Below are 16783 nucleotides of genomic sequence, written 5' to 3' on the forward strand. Positions count from 1 at the left end.
TGTAAGTGGGTGTAATGAAAAGCCAGGACAGATGGTGAATAGAAAGGTTATGGAATGAAGTCAAAAGTGCAAGGAGAAAAAAAGATCTAAAGAGGTGGAAAATGGAAAGAAGATTGCAAAAAAGGCTTGAGAGAAGTAATATGATTTTCTTCAGGTACATTAAGAACAAGAGGTCAGAAAGGAGACAGAAGGTCCTCTAGCTGCAGAGAAAAATTACTGACATAAAAATATAATGAATGTTGCCTTAGTTAAAAAAAGAAGTAAGGGAAAGAAGTAAATGAGGGAAATGAGGGAAATAAAGGAGGTAAACAAGGAGTAAATTGTTACAGATCATGCTTCAGTTTTATTAATAATGACAATCATAATTTTTTTTAAAAAGCCAGAGAGGGTTACAGACCTACATTTCCAAGTTGATGAAACAGAAATCAGGGTCTCTCTAGCAACTAGAACATTAAAATTCTGATTTTTGAGCAAAAAAAATCTCATTTGGGAAATATTCAGATTCTGTATCTTAAGGAAACATTTTTTCTAGCTTTCATAGCAACATTACTTATTGACACAAAGTACAACACTGAAGGACATTTTATCAAAACCAAGTCCTAAGACCAGGATAGGTTTGATCAGAAGGTGGAAAAAGGCAGATCAGGGAGAACGTGCTCGGCTTCATGCAGCGTGTGTGCATGCATAGCAAAAGATGGAGAACTGCAAGAAGCAAAATTGCAGTCCTGTTCATCACTGTGTAAGGCTGGGAAAAATAATCTGTGCTTGCAAAGCAAGATACACTGCTTCCCTTCACTGTGGGAAAGCATAATGTCTGGGGAAAGGGCAGCATTGTCTTTCCAGGTATTCATGTTACACCTAGAACGTTTAATCTTCAGCAAGAAATATTGAAGGTTGCTATAATACAAACAGGTGAAGAAAAGAAATAAACAGCACATCCTAAAGTGAGAAGCAGCCTCATGACAACATTTCAATGCTTTAAAATGCCATTAATTAAAGAAGCAAAAATTGTTCCACAGACTATAAATATTAAGTGACAAAAGTGCTATTAGTCTTTTCCTGTTTTACTGAACACATCATTATTCTTTGCAGGAGTAGCATTCTTATTGCAATACTAATTAAAAAAAAAATTAAAAAGAATAAAAACCAAACACAAAACCAAATTTCTCACTTATTACAGTCTTGATAAACTCAATTCGTTATTTATTTCCCATTTCTGTATTTTCCCACTTCACGCTCCCCAATAAAAAATGCTGATTTTGCTCAGTGTTTGGAATTTGAGTTATTTTTAGCATGGAAACCCAACAACCTCTTTGCACGTACAGGTTATGAACAAACCTTTGCTGATCTTTCCTTTAACAAAACAACTTTTGGTTCTTTCCACACGTGACATAACAGTTGAACAGCAGGAATGCCCAAGCCAAGCGAATTAGGTCTAAAACAAAGCATATGCCCTCTAACAAAACCAACTGCTGACTTTTGTATGCTCTCCACATAAGTGAGATGATGATGCCAGTAGTCTCTAAAATGAATCATAGTGCCCTGCTGATATCTTGTAACATTAAGGCAGTATAACAGTATAAATCGAATAGACAACTTACATTTAAAAAAAAGAAGAAAATATGGTAAATTAGAGAGTTTATACAAAATAAATATCTTGGTCCCTTAAGACAAAATGGGAAAATATACTTTAAAAACCACATGAATTTTAACTTGATTTTCTGTCAGATTTTCATTTTATTCCATATAAAAGTCCTGGAAAAAATGAAGAGAGATTCCCAGGAGAGTGACATCTTACCTAAATCCCAGCTGTGCAAATAACTATTTAAATCTTCATTTTAAGAAGTGTGATTCTATGAAAAATTTATGTACTCAAATATTTATGTACACAGCTACAGTGACTACATTTTTTTTCACCTCTGTTAAGAGCAAATGCTAAAAGTCTCCCATGAGTTCATGAGTCTGCCCACACAGATTTCACTGCACTATCTGGACCTTTGCTTCTGTTGGGTTTGCTTGTACTTCTGCTTTCAGCTTCCTTGTGACATCTGCTAAAGCTTAATCTTGCCTCTTTATAATCTCAATGGACAAAAAAGATTAAATAAAGTACCTGTTTTTCTCCAATTTAGGGCATCATTGTTACATGTCTTCTGTCTCTAAATCCACTTGTTACACAGGAACAGGAAACAGCAATTTTTTAAAATTAATCCATCACTAATTTTTTAGGTGAAAATAACTTTTTATGTTGACAGATCCATTTATTTCACCCTTTTCCCATACTAGCAAAAGCAGCACTTAGTTCAGACAATCACGTCAGAAACAGAGATCAGTACTAAGACAGTGTTGTCAGAATGAAGAACAAGTTTCCCTAAGATTCACAGCATGCTCCCTATTATAGTACCATTCTGTAGACTGAGTACTTCATCAGAGATTATAGAGACCAACAGCAGCTTCAAAGATTCAAATCAAGCACCACTAATCCATGGAGCTTTGCCAGCTGCATGGTCACCAACACAGCACCATCCTAACACTGCTACCAATGGTGAAACTTTGCTGCTGTGAAACTTGGGGCTGCAGTGAACATTTCAGAAAGGAGCACAGCAGTTGGGTAATGCTTTGCTCAGAGCAAACCCTCAACACCTGTCATAGGTGAAGGGAGGTAAGCAGAAGGGAAAAAAGCTTGCTTGCTGAGAATCCCACGTAGGGACAGCTAAGCTTCAAGTAGTGCTGCCCGGGAAGAACCTAATGGCACTTTCTTGGTCAACGTTAATTTCTCTCTCTGTAGCCAAAATATGAAATTAATTCCGAACAATCACCTCTAGATTTACCCAGTGCCTGCAACATGTGTTTTCCTGGCTATACATAATCATATTCTAAATCTATATTTTTTTCTTTATATTGACATTTCATTCTCTCTCTACATACATACAATGTACGAGAACTTTCTCATTTCCACAATTTTCAATTGTACGTCAGTTGATCTAAATACTACTCATTTACTTAAAGGTGTTTCTCACTAATCATATCCATTAGCTACACAAGAACTACTCTTTTTTCCCCCCCCATTAAACTTCCTTTCTCTTTGTACTGATAAACAAATCACTTATATTTCATAGAATTCTACCAGTGCAGATAACTAAGGTAAAAATACCATTTAGACCAGTCTCAAAATTAGAAGCAAATCCTTTACTTCTCAAAAAGGAGGGAGACATGCTTACTTTCTCCATGCTGCATATTGCAGAGTTTTGGTATCAAAGTACACTAAGTTACTGGGAAGAAGATGTGGCTGCAGTAAACTGGATTTATACAGAAGACAAATTCATTTTTATGCACCAGATGATTTACAGCTGTTTATGTCTAGGCATTTACACTACGGTACTGCCTTTTTTGTCTGCAAAAATACTTGAACATCTTTGTCACAGAATGCTCCTAGGCAAATGACCAGGTCAGTTTTCTTTGTGTCTGTGTTGAGTCTCCATATTTTGTTCTCAATTAAGCTCAGAAACAGAGCCCAGGACTGCAAGCATGTAAGTGTCTGCTCAGTTACAGAATAGGAGAACTGAACTCATGCAGCTCACATTAAAGTTTTGATTGCTGTTCAGTGGTCTGAATTCTTTAGCCTGCTCTCAGTCTACTTTTCTAACACAGAGAAACAGTAACACATAGAGAATAGTCCTTATGTCCTTTTCAGTACTGTTAGTGTAACTCTTCTGATTATCTCAGTCTATCAGTCACAAGGCAACCTCTCACAGAAGTGTGATGGCACTTTAAAAATAAAAAAAAAGAAAAAAAAGGAAAAAAAGGTGAAAGCTGATTTCACACCTCTGATTGTTAAGTATTTTCTCAAGCAAATAAAGCTTCTCAATTTAGAACAAAAATAAGTAAAACTAACTCTTCATTAACAGCTCAAATTGCCAGGTACATTTAGTCACAGCTCTCCTTTATACTGCTGCTGAATGGCTTTATCAAAATTCATTTCTGATTATTTCTCTCTCATCTTTCTCTCTCAATTCTTCACAGATTGCAGCTATGAAGAAGCCCTTCTGTGATGACATCTTTGCACCTGACTGAAAGGCAGCCATTGGCTGGCTGGCACTTTGCCACCAATGCTCAGATGAGTACAAATGAATAAAGAACAAAATGTAGTTCTTTTTAACTTAACAATTTCGGTCATCTCAATCATGGTAATCTACATATTCAACTCTGCCTGCTTTTACTTAACATAATTTCACATAAACGAGACAAAAAGTCATTACTGGCTCATTTTGAATGCAGTGGCTTTTGGAGTCACGTAACTTCCTCTGACATACCTTCATTTCCTTAACAGGAACCAGCACATTTTGAACTGTGCAAGTGGTTACATCATATTCACTGTAACAATTAATCTCCCTTGATGTTTTTTGTTGTATTTTCACATGCTGGTTCGTTTTTGAACAGTTTAACTCATTTCATAAAAAACTGAAAATTCAATCCAATAAGTCAGCTGTGACAAGGGGCCTGGTTGTGAAGGCCATTTTATTAGCACAGCTGCCTTACGTTCCTCATTCCTGATGAGTTTCTCTTGCTGTCAAACAAAAAGTTAACTAACATGGAAGCATAACTGCCGTGCACCTGGGCTGCATGTGCACTTTTGGTAGGCCCTGAATCTCTAATTTTCTCGCTCCCATTTGGAAATGTTTTCTATCCCTTACTAAAAATAGAAAAATTCAAACAAACAGTGGATAGTGGCAATTAACTCAGACAATCAATGGTTTTCTGAGTGGGATTCAGCTGTCCCCTAATTTAATAATTTTTCTCTTGTAATGAACATCATAGGGAGAAGTTCTACGTGCTTTTCAATATTCCTCCAGGATAAACAGGGCAGGAAAAAGCATTTGTGAACATTCAGAGATACAAAGAACAACACATTCTTATAATAGATTAAATAGCCTTAGCTAATGTAAAATGTTGCGAGGCACAAGGATGGTAAAAGCTGCAAAATTCTATGAAATACTATGAACACAAAGCTCTATTTTGTGTCCTATTAGCATACACTTTAATTCTCATCCCTTGAGTACATATACACTAAGAATAAGAAATAAGTCAGTGCTAATGCACTGCAGCCTACTGTGTAGCTGGAATGATTCAAATGAATTCCATTTTGTTATTCCTGCCCCACTAATAATTGTATACTTGATGGTAAGATGGCTTGCAAAGAACATATAATTTTTTTTCCTGCAGATTTTTCCTTGTTTGCCCTTCACTTTGAACTTAATCTGTAAGCACATCAACACTGTGGAGGGGGGAGAAGTTGGGAGAGAAAAATAAATAAATAAATAAATAAGGCTCCAAAAAATCTAAACCAAAATCTAAGAATCTTTACAGTAATTCATCTCTCAGTGTATCAAGGAAATTCAGGAAAAATTCCACTGCCTTCCTGACAACATGACACATCTTCATTGGAAAAAAAATGGGCTGGATTCAAAGGCAGTCTAAATGAAGTTGAGGATTCCCCTTCTAAAGAACTTCTCAACTATCTTTTGCACAACAGGATGCCGGGGAGCATGCTGAGCAGAGTGTGATATAACAGGTTAGGAAGCACTGCAGCCTATTAGGACAGACATTTGCATTGCTCTGGATAATCTATTACACTGCACTATTTGTATATAATTTGCATTGCTTCAAAAAGGCTCCTCTAGGGAAATGTTTTTGTCTTAATTTAAGAGTGTGCTTTGCCACATCAGATAGGAAGGCCATTTGTGGTTTGATGCATTAGGTTGAAAAGACTACTATGATTTTCTAGTAAAAAAATATACTATTTGAGGTTTATACTGAATACATTAAGGTAGAAAGCCAGTATGGATAAAATAAGAAACAGCTGGAAAATGAAGACAAGAAACAGTATTATAAAGAGAAACTGCAATGTTTCTCTTTTAAGAAGGACAGCAGCAACTGCTATAAATCCTATGCAAGTGGTTAACATACATTCCACTGCAAGCCCAGATGCGAAGTAGATGTTAAAGTGTCAAAAACCAACATACAGTAAATTTTCGCAATGCTTCTTGAACAAGCACAACTGGTCATCTAACAAGAATGTTCTTCCAGAAGAGGAGAGAAAACAGCACTGAAAGTGGAAATATTGATTACTACACAGCAGAAGATGCAATGAGGCAGCCAGGACAGCACTCAGAACTGTTACTGACCCCATGCCCTGCATGGCTGGAGCACCATACACTGCACTCTGCACGAGGACACACAGGTCAGACCCACCATGCTGGGGCAGAAAGCTCCTAGCACAACCCTCACAAATCTCAGCCATTTTGATTCCAGCTGCTCATCTATATCCAAGTGTCAAGAGGCAATTTAGCTGAGGGCACATTTCCAGAGCTAGGGAGAAAATGTGAATTTACAGATCCTCTATGATTTCAAGGCATCATGATGTTATTTCCTAGATATCCAAGAGCAATTCTATGATTCTATGATTTTATGATCATTTGTTCAATGGGGAGAAACGTAGCAGTTATTGACAAGGACAGGGACCCTTTGCACAGTCTTTGTTCAAGATATATATTTGGCAGTGATGGATCTGCTAACATTCTCATATCAACAGAACTCTCTGTATATGAATTAAAAGATATCCATTACAGCAAAATGGAGATGAACAGTATATGCTATTGACAACTTGGCAATTTAAAAAAGGAGGAATAACCACGCAGTGTCTTAGAGGCAACTTACCCCAAATACCTCCTTTTGTCTGAGCAAAATTTTGTGTTCACAAATCAAATGCATACACGATTTTCAGACAGTACTTCTACTAACAATAAATGACAGAAATGACATGCAGAAAGTAGAGCAGTTTCAATTGCGTGTAAAAATACACACATTTACAATTTCCAAAGGATAACTGGTTCTACTAGAAATTTTACAGGACAGTGGCTTGTAATTTAGCCTTCAGCAACTGCAGTCCTTTCAAAAGCTAATACGCACGCGTTCTAAAGTATATATTACCAACACAGAAGGGGAGATTCAATTGAGACGAGCACTCACCTCATAATTGGCTATTTCTTCTCTATCCAGGGGTCGGGTCACAGAGACATCCCCACTGATCTCATTGATTCTAAAAATTCCTTTCGGGTCTTGATCTACTCCCTTACCAGAGAGTTGGAACTTTGCTCCCTCTGTCCCTTCTCTGCTGATGACCTGCATGGCAGAAAACAAGAAGTTAGAGCCCATGTTACAAATGCTTTTAAAGCCACATAAGGGATTTCAATTATCGCAACACTGAGATATGTTCCCTGTCAATAATATGAAAACACAAAATATGGTTACAATCATTTGGAAAACACTCTGTAACTCTTTTGTTAAGCCATGGAAAAGCTAATCACAGAAAAGCCCTTAGCCTGTTGCTGTCCTCCTATTGTTACTGTCTTTCATTTCACAACTTAAACTTTCTGTTATTTCATGCTACTGTATTCACTCCATGACAAACATGTGACATTTTATTTCTTTTTCTATTTTCAGTTACATTAATAAAAGAGCTGAAAAGAAATCCTATGAGAAAAAAAAATAAAAATAAAAATTAGACATTCCCTCAAGTGACATAAGGAAGACATATTTCACAACAACCTTTATGTTATTTTCCAATTAATCATCCCTTCTTATTAGCAATCCTCATCATCACAGCAGCTGACTTTGGGGATGCTGTTCTTTCAATGATTCCCTTCTACACACTTCCTTTCTCAGGATTTTAAACCAAGGAAAAACCTCACAGAAACTTCTGGTCATCCTGCCCAGAACTCTGCTCAGTCACACAGATGGAGTTCCTCCACCTTCCAAACTTCTGGATACCCATATATACACGTGAGTGCACATAAGCTGCTGGCTACTATCACTACCTTGTTTCCCAAAGAGAAAAAATCCCTAAAAATCCAGTTTCAAGGTTGTCTTACATTACTGGCAGTAGCATATGTAAACTTGCAGAGCTACATGATGTATCTTATAAACTACGTGCTTTGCAAATTTGTATTTGCATACCAGAATCTAGGAGGATTATAAACTAATCTTGCCCTTTAAGGCTGACAATCTTGCCAAGCCATTCTTTTCCACTGCTGTTTCACGTTCTTTTGTTTCTAGCAATTTTATATCCTTAATGTTTCTGCAGAAATCTTAAGTCAAATATTTATATGCTATTCCGAATCATGGCTCAGGAACAGAAAGGAGCAAGCAGCATTAGGAATCTGGACCTGTTCCCATTTTGAGATAATAAATATGCAGAGTGTTTAATAACATCCCTGAGGAAATACATGTTTGTTGCCCTATTGCTGTGGGTTCAGCAGTGCTGGTTGGTATATTATTGGGCAGCAAGATTTTGACTAAACTCTATAATCATTATTCCTTCACTTTAATTGAGAAAAAATAGCCACAAGTTATGAAATGAGAAATCAGATTTTCAGAGAGAAAGTTTTAATTCTTAAATCCTTTGGGATAGGAAGACATTTCAAAGCAAAAACCTGTTTCACCTTCTTTTCTCCTTCCTCCTCCCAGTCAGAAACACTAATGATGAAGTTTTCTTCCCATGTACTTCTGAGTGTGCCAAGACAAAATACAGAGGCAGGTGACAGAAGGGCAAACTAATGTTGTGCTTCAGGTTTTGTGATGAAACTTAAACTTAATGGCTGCTACCAAAAAGCTACCGGCTGTTCAGTTCCTGCTTTGACCAGTCTCTGTTGTTTGTTTGTTACATCAAGCTTAAAAAGACATTTTCTTTTTTCTTTAACAAATCAGTGCCATGGCCATTGCTCACCTTTGAAGGGAAAAGAATTGCTCGTCCTTGTCCCCTGTCCTGATTTTTGAGCCTTATTGCAAGAAGACAAGTGCTCCTTCCCATGCAATATCAGAGCGATTTGAAAGGCACCAGCACAGCCACAGGCCAGCACACAAATCTAATTTGGAGTTGTCTGCACAACAGTCCTATCCAGCACAGCTGTCAAACGTTTCCTAACTGTTTATAACACGCTGAAGACATAGCGTAGGCAGAAGGGCTCAGTCACAACAAACCACAGAAAGGAAGCAGAACAAACCATGGGCCTTATTTATATGCTGCAAGGGAATTTATTAAACAAATCCCTGATAATCACATACAGATCCTTCTTCATAGTAGAAAGTGATAATAACAGTAGTAAGAAGATACCCTGCAAACATGACTGCAGGAAAAAATATTGCTTTGACTCCAAGTCTGACAAAGATTTAACGTTGAATTTGATGGCACGGCATCCCTGTTTGGTACCTGAACTGTTTGTAATCCTTGAAGATGCAACGAATCACAACTTCAACTGTAACCATTCCTCAGTATATAATATACAAGAACAGCTGAGTTATCAGAAGGTAAGAAAGGCACAGGTGTTTTCTTCTTCTTCTCCTAAATAACTGTATGTGCCTGCTGAGCCTTCTCAAAGCCTTGGAAAGCAGGCACGTTCATGGAGCAGGTACATGCAGACACTTCTCTCCTACCTATTTAGCCATTTAGGCTACTATTGCACAGCAACTCATGCTTGATGTAGTAATAAGAAATTCAGGTTAGAAATGCTCCATATACCACTGCATCATTTGCTCAAGAGCAACGATGGCAATACAGAAAGTACTCTCGATGAAGTATGATTTTTTACAAATGCATAATTAGCCACAAGAGGGAGCTACATACTCCCAGGAACGTAAAGAAGATCCTTAACATCTCCTAATTAAGAAGATTCTATAATGGCTGCATAGTTCAAAGAAAGTGCATTTCCCAGTTCACAACAGTGCAGTACAATGAGGAGTTTAATAAAAATCTGGTTTAATTTGCCATATGGTTTGCTGCTTCCACAAGAGCAAAGAAGAAAGAAAAGGAGAGTTGTCTGACATCTCTGGTAAGACTGCTATTGTGAATATTGTCTAAAACACAACACTGTTTCATATGAGAATTTTGTTGGTTACAGTCTATTATACACAGCAATGCTCTCCCAGTTTACAAGCTGAAGAACAAACAAACAAGGCTAGATTATTTCAGCTGGAATGTTTCCTTTGGGACACTGTTTTTCAATTTCTCCAGTTGCTGCTCCTACAGTCCAGACAGAAACACTTATTTCCCAAATTTGTTCACAGCTTTAGGAACTCCAGAGCAGGTTCTAACGCTGTAAACGTCTGCACCGTATAACAGTGACTATCTGTTGTCTACAAAGCTGCTTCATTTGAGGTTGGTGAGCTGCTCCACTGTTAGAAACACTCAGAGTCAGCCCAGCTGGGGCTTTGAGCAGCACACTCTAGTGGCCAGGGTTAGAGACAAGCTGGTCTTCAAAGCTCCCTTCCAATCCAACCCAACATGGGCAGATGGAACAAGCACAACCGATGCTGGTTGAGCATCCCACAGCAATGTAGACTTATAAAGGCTATTTCCTCCCCCAGGACTCATAGGACAGTGTAGATTCAAACATGATTCACTCCCTCAGCTCAACAGGAATTACCAGCATCTTCCAACTCAATAGGAATCCCACTCCCAAAAGAACAAACAGAGTGGAAATGGAAGGGATCGATGTCAGAACCACATATATAGCACCCAAGACAAAACGGCATTCAGTTACTATTATTATTAATACTATTTCCATAAAGGCAAAGAGTGTGGGCTTCTGCCCATCTAAGAGACTCTTTCAAGAAAACAGAAGGGTGCTCAGCTGACAGAATCTGCCTTTTGCTGAACCATAGCTGTAACATATTTACCAAGTGCTGTTTTTCTGCTGACATTATGTCTCCCCTCCAGCTAAACTCATTCCAACATCGTGATCTCTCTTTTGTTACAGGTTTACCACAAAAGTAAACTCGTGTTCCCAAGAGAAGAGAAATAGAAGCAGAAAAAACACACTGCCCCCAGAGAGAGACCTCGCCATTCGGCAGCCATAACAAATCTGTGCCTAACAGCACCATCCATGGTCAACAGTCTCACTGTTTGCTTCAGTCACTTCTGTGATTTCTTTGTGCTTGGCACTATCCAAATCACGACAAACGCAAAATACTCTTGTCCTTATTCAAAAGCCCAAACCAACACCCAGTTCTTCATTACCATCAGACAAACATACAGTACTTGTGGTTATAAAGTAATTCATTTAAATTTGCTGGGTTCAATATATGGGTGATGATCAGGAACTTCCAGGTGATTGACTGAAAAAAAATAAAGGTAACAGGAGTTCTAAAATTCTTCCACATGACTGTGTCCTTTGTTCATGGTAACCAGGAATAAAACAAATGAACTGTATGCAACATTATGTGTTTTATGCAACATTTTCTTTCTATTCAAAAAGCAAGCCTTGCTGTCAGGTCCATTAAAACTTCCTTTTATAATCATCAACCTTAAAAAATAATTATTAACTTAAATACATCTGCACAAAGGCTCCTTCAATACGTTCTCCATAACACAGGCTAAATTGATATTGTTGAAATAATATTTGCAAACTCAAATGTACAACAGAAAAGTCATCAGCAATTAAAGACGCTCATGTAATTAAGTAACAGAGGTAGTATCACAGTTCAGAATTTGAAAATAGTTCCAGATCAGTTATCAAACCTCACTTTATGTACAAGGACAGATTTTCAAAGCTGTATAGATCTCCTAGACTACATGCTGTAACCCCAGTGTTTAAATGCATATCAGTCAATTACTCATTGCTCATTGACAGCCCTAATAAGAATGTATACACTGCCCAAAGAACACAAAAGGTATATGCACGGAAGATAAAAGACTTGATTTAACTCAGCAAAGAAAGCCATAAATCAGTTATTTTAACCTTAAAATCCTATGTCAGATCTCCAAGACACAATTTAAGCTGTAAGAAATACACAACCAAAGCACATTTGGATTTTTGTGCACAAATGTCTACTGGGCAAACCCACTTTACCAAGATCAGCTGGTACTTATTTGCATTCTTTCGTATTGGTTCTTTTACAGCTCTTAGAAACTACAGGAAAACATTCCTCACACAAGACCACACATATGATCATTGTACCGAGATGTATGCAAACTGAAGCATTTTTAACAGCAATGTAGAATTGTTGAGGTATTGATTGCTAGGTGTAGAAATACCTTGAACAGGGAAGATTTTACACCAAGTGACACAGATATAATGTGGGAATAAAAGAACCAGGAGCTGAAATTAAAACAAATTATGAAAATGAAAAATTGCACGCTATTATTACCAAGTTCAGAAGATGGGATTTTTTATAAACTTTATGATGGAGAAATTACAGAATCACCAAGGTTGGAAAAGACCTTCAAGACCTTCCAGCCCAACCATCCACCTAATATCTATAATATTATGAAATATTATAGGAAGTGCCAAATTAAGGAACAATGTTGTTAAAATTAAAGTACACGACATTGACATATTTCTGATGTGTGTTTGCAGGACTGATGGTGGGCTGCAGACTGCACAACTGTTCCTTGCTTGAAGCAATCCAAAGATTATGTCAGGTAGCATATTTAGAACTTCAGGTATGTGAAGAAAATAGAACTTGTAGCACTTATGATGCAGATGTTTAACCATTTCTGGCTGTGCTTTGGGAAGAACTTGCAATCCTTCTATCATTTCATTACAGCAGCACAAATGCAAGGTTTTAGTCACTATAATAAAAACAATTCTGAATCTGAAGTTTGCCAAGTTTAACAAATTCCATAGACAGATTTGTCAACATAATGGTTTAATGTATGAAAATGCCATGGTGTATCAGCAACCGGTGAAGCGCTTTCACCAGCAGCGCTCATTTTTAGAGCTCTTTTTGGAATAATCAACACAAACAGGACATTTCACATTCATCCAAAATATACCATCTCAACAGAATGGCTTTTGATTGTAATTATGCGCAGACTTCTCAAAGTTCAGCTCAGTTTTGCATAAGATGCACAGGTGCCCAAATGGAACATAATTACCGTATGTATGTGGAAGCCTGAGCACCCATGGGCCCCTCCTGTTTGAGGTTCATTGATGTACAGATGTAACACTTCCCTCAAAGAACACTGCAATGAGGTCTGCAGGCCTCATCTACCAAACCTGAGAATCTGACCAATACAAACAGCTGCCAGCAAGCATTTGCTTTTAGGTAGAATTTCCATGAACACATACAGATGAGTGTTGTTTGTGGGAGGCAATTCTTCAGCTTTCCTTTGCTGATTTATAAAGAGAAAGAGATGCATTACAAATACATTTCACTTTTCCTCAGAAGTAGATAATTTCAGATAGGTATCTGCAGACTGAGGAATCAGCACACAACAATCTCCTTCTACTGACAGCATGGAATTTATAAACATGGGTTTTCATAATCTCAGAACAGAATCATCTGAAAGTACTGCATGTCACAGAAGCCCTGGATTTTCAGCTGGCTGATTTGACCTATCAGTAGCAATTTAATCATCATATTTTAATTGCTACTTAGGTCACTAACTTGCAACAAATCCTCTTATTTGAAGGAATTTGAGGTGCATCAGCTTTTGAATGACAACCTGCTGAAGTAGATACAAGGTTATAGTTAGTTGTTAGGAAAGATCTGACTGTGACTGATGAAAATGTATGAGGAAAATCTCAAAAGGTGGTCTTTAAAAATGCAAAAGAATTATTTGGATTGCAGAGGTGCTGGATAGCAAACCTATCATCAGAGATAGTATTTGATGTTTTCTAATTGCAGAAATTAAGGACAAAGAACAGAATATGTAACACTTAATCAACACACGTGGAGCAAAGTCTCTGAGGAGTAAGAGAAAAATAGAAGAGTAGAGACAACTTACAGCATCTTCTTCCAGGTATTTCATTGTTATCTGTTCCCAATGAGATCAAAGACTTGATTTGTTACTCAACGCTACTTTTGCAGCACCCAGAAAACTAGAAGGCACTCTGGTCTAGCACTGGGCTGAAAGTAGCACAGCAGCATCTCAGCTGTACCATGCCCAGCCTAAAACAAGCTGCAGAAAAGGTATGGAGATCTGGAGACTTGCCCTGAGCTCCACAGGGGAATATTTAAAAGAAAGGACTAAAAGTAATAATAATAAATAAATTTAAAAAAAAAAAAAAAGGAGGTTGTGAGAATGATTCACTCAAAAATAGTCTTCAACATTAAGATTCACTTTAATTTGAAGAAATTTGTTGTAAGATTGTGTCTAATTTTGTTTGGCTTTAATTTGTAAGTTGTCAAGTCTAGGCTTCTAAGAATGCTGCAGTTAAGATGAACATAGAGGAGGAAGTATTGTATCAGAAACATTAAATTCTTTGACTGAAGGTACTAAAAAAGCGATATTATGAGTAAGCTTTTTTTTTTTTTTCTCCCTGTTTGGCTCCCTTATAGGAAGTCAGTGTAATACTTCTAGATGCTTTAGGAACATGCTTAGCACCCAATTCCCATTTGTAACAAACAACTCACAGATCTAATTATAGATTTTTCTCAGCCACTAGTTCCCTAGGAAACAAATCCATGGCTCATGTCTTGTGCATGGAAGGTCAGAGTAGGAAGTTAAGTATTTTTCTGCATATAGAAACTTATCTAGAGGTCACAGGTCCACATCTGAGCAGATGTTGGAGTTCCTGTTAAAGACAGATGGCAGCAATATTTGACAGATATCTTGAATATTTAAAATTCTGAACACTTTAATCTGATGAAGTGCTTAATACTTCCATTATTTGGAATGCTCTGTGCCTCTTTATGCTTTCAACAAAGGATTTTAATTATCATTTTCCAAACCTATTTTTGTTTATATCAGCAGGTCCACCTCACTTTCATCTTAAATGTTTAGCAGTCAGAGGTCGATGCAAGACAGCTGCTAAGTAGTTACAACTGATTAGTAAAGAAAGACAAAAAATTAATTCCAAGTCATGAATGCCAAGTATAATTTATGTTTTCTGATATTTGCTCTCAAAGTTAACAGATGTCATTGCAAACTGAAACATTTTTACCTGCAGTAGTCTGAGGGAGGAAAAAAAGTATAAATACTGCTACCCATATTTTGATTTGATTCTAATGCATTGCTGAAAAACAATGCAGACAAAATAGGATTCACTGGAAACTCAGATATGTATGAATGCACAACTGGAACAGGAGCAAAGCAGAATGAATGTGAGGGTGGCAGAGAGAAGCTTTGTCAGATTAGTCCTCCTCATCTGTAACAAAAAAATACCATTCTACTCAACCCTGAGCCATTTACAATGACAGCTTAAAAGTTATATAATTACTCCACAATCCTACTCCCACGAGTATAATATTCAGTGTGACTTAGGGTCAAATAAAGGAATTAAGCTAAATCTGAGAATCTTCAATCTCTAGGAAGCCAGAAGGAAGCCTACGTTGTCAGCACATCTGAGTTACACGCAGCAACTCCTGCAGGTTGCCCCCAAAGCCTTAGCGAAGTCTTGTTCTCCTTCTATGTGTGGATAGGGTTTCATCAGGACCCAAGCCCACAGCTAATACCAATGGATGGTTAAATACATGGATGGAAAAATATTCGGTTCTGTTAACTGTTTTTGGATCCCTACTTTTTTTTCTTTTCTTTAATTCATGTTCTTTTTCCACATGATTTTAAAAAAATACATACTTTAATATTTGTTTTTCTATTTCAGAAACCCAATTGTGCTGTGTTACCTTTGCTTCTCTTGCTGTAATAGACTGAATTCTCACTAGCTAGAGGTGGAAAAAAAGAAATTCATGTGACTGGTGAAACTGCTACCATTAGAGAGCATTTCAAATCTTCTAATGACTACTAGCCTTAGACTGGCATTTCAATGCTGAGTGAGGGTTACCCATTTTATTGCACAGAGCATTGAAGACATGACTGTCAGGCCAAGGAGCACTTATACCAATCCAGGATCTCTAAACAACACATCACACTCATTCAAAAACAAGCTAGCGGCTTCAGAAAGCATAAGTTTTCACAGCAGTGTAGCAGGTGCCTCATTAACGGTGACTGAGGAAGCCCTAAGCAGTGTTTGCTTGGCTTTGTTGAAGTCTTCTGTCTCCTTATCTCTCCCTTATATTTCTAAAGGACACTTCAGCTTTCCTCAGTTCCTAACTTCTAAATGGGGCTAATGAGCATTTTAACTACAGCATTCTTTGATTTGCCTAGTTCTAAAGGTTAAAACATTAACTGAGAGTGGCTTTGTTAGCAATTATATAGGTGAGTTTGCATTCACACTTCCAGGTTTAACCAGATTAGATGTTCTGAAATATTTTTTGTTTTCTCTTGCCAGTGCCAGTGTCACCAAGGTATGGAAAGGCACATCTTAAGTTTCATGAAATCTTTTAAATAATTTTTACACTTTTTCTCCTCTTCCTTCCTTTCTCCTATATCCCCCAAAAACCAAAGATAAAGGTTCAAAATCCACATTCAGACAATTAAAACCTTTGCAGTTAAAAAGCTACCACTACCTTAGATTCTCCTTCCAACTGTAAAGAGGTCACTCTTAAACTTTACAGTGCTTAACTCACATTAGAATTAGAAATATAATGCATTAATCTATGGGTTCTGATGTGAAAACATCTTAATGGAGTTGTAATTAGTGACAGAGTCTCTTAAGAAGCTTTCAGATGTCTGCTCAATAATTGCAATACAGTCTTTAATGTACATCATTCTTCATGAAATCATGGTGAGAAACTGTGGAATCAATCAAGATGAAATTAGCAAAAAAAGAACATGCAATTTCTAAACCACACAGAACTTAAAACTTGGATTTCCACTTCTAAAAGCTGGAAGATCTCTAGAGTTACGGATCAATTAAGCTTCAATAATACATTTGATGCACTC

The 16783-nt window shown here is 37.3% G+C and overlaps 1 protein-coding gene across 1 annotated transcript in view; it reads right to left on the reverse strand.

Annotated features, from left to right (window-relative positions):
* CDH13 (cadherin 13) overlaps positions 1–16783 on the reverse strand; it is a gene marked incomplete at both ends in the record, with an annotated part of 413730 nt that overhangs the window by 200856 nt on the left and 196091 nt on the right. The window contains one exon of the mRNA XM_079541296.1: positions 7027–7179. Coding sequence (XP_079397422.1) covers positions 7027–7179 — 153 coding nt within the window. The remainder of the gene's footprint in view (positions 1–7026; positions 7180–16783) is intronic.

This window comes from Tetrao urogallus (assembly GCF_951394365.1).
Source record: "Tetrao urogallus genome assembly, chromosome: 12".
Taxonomy (NCBI): domain Eukaryota; kingdom Metazoa; phylum Chordata; class Aves; order Galliformes; family Phasianidae; genus Tetrao; species Tetrao urogallus.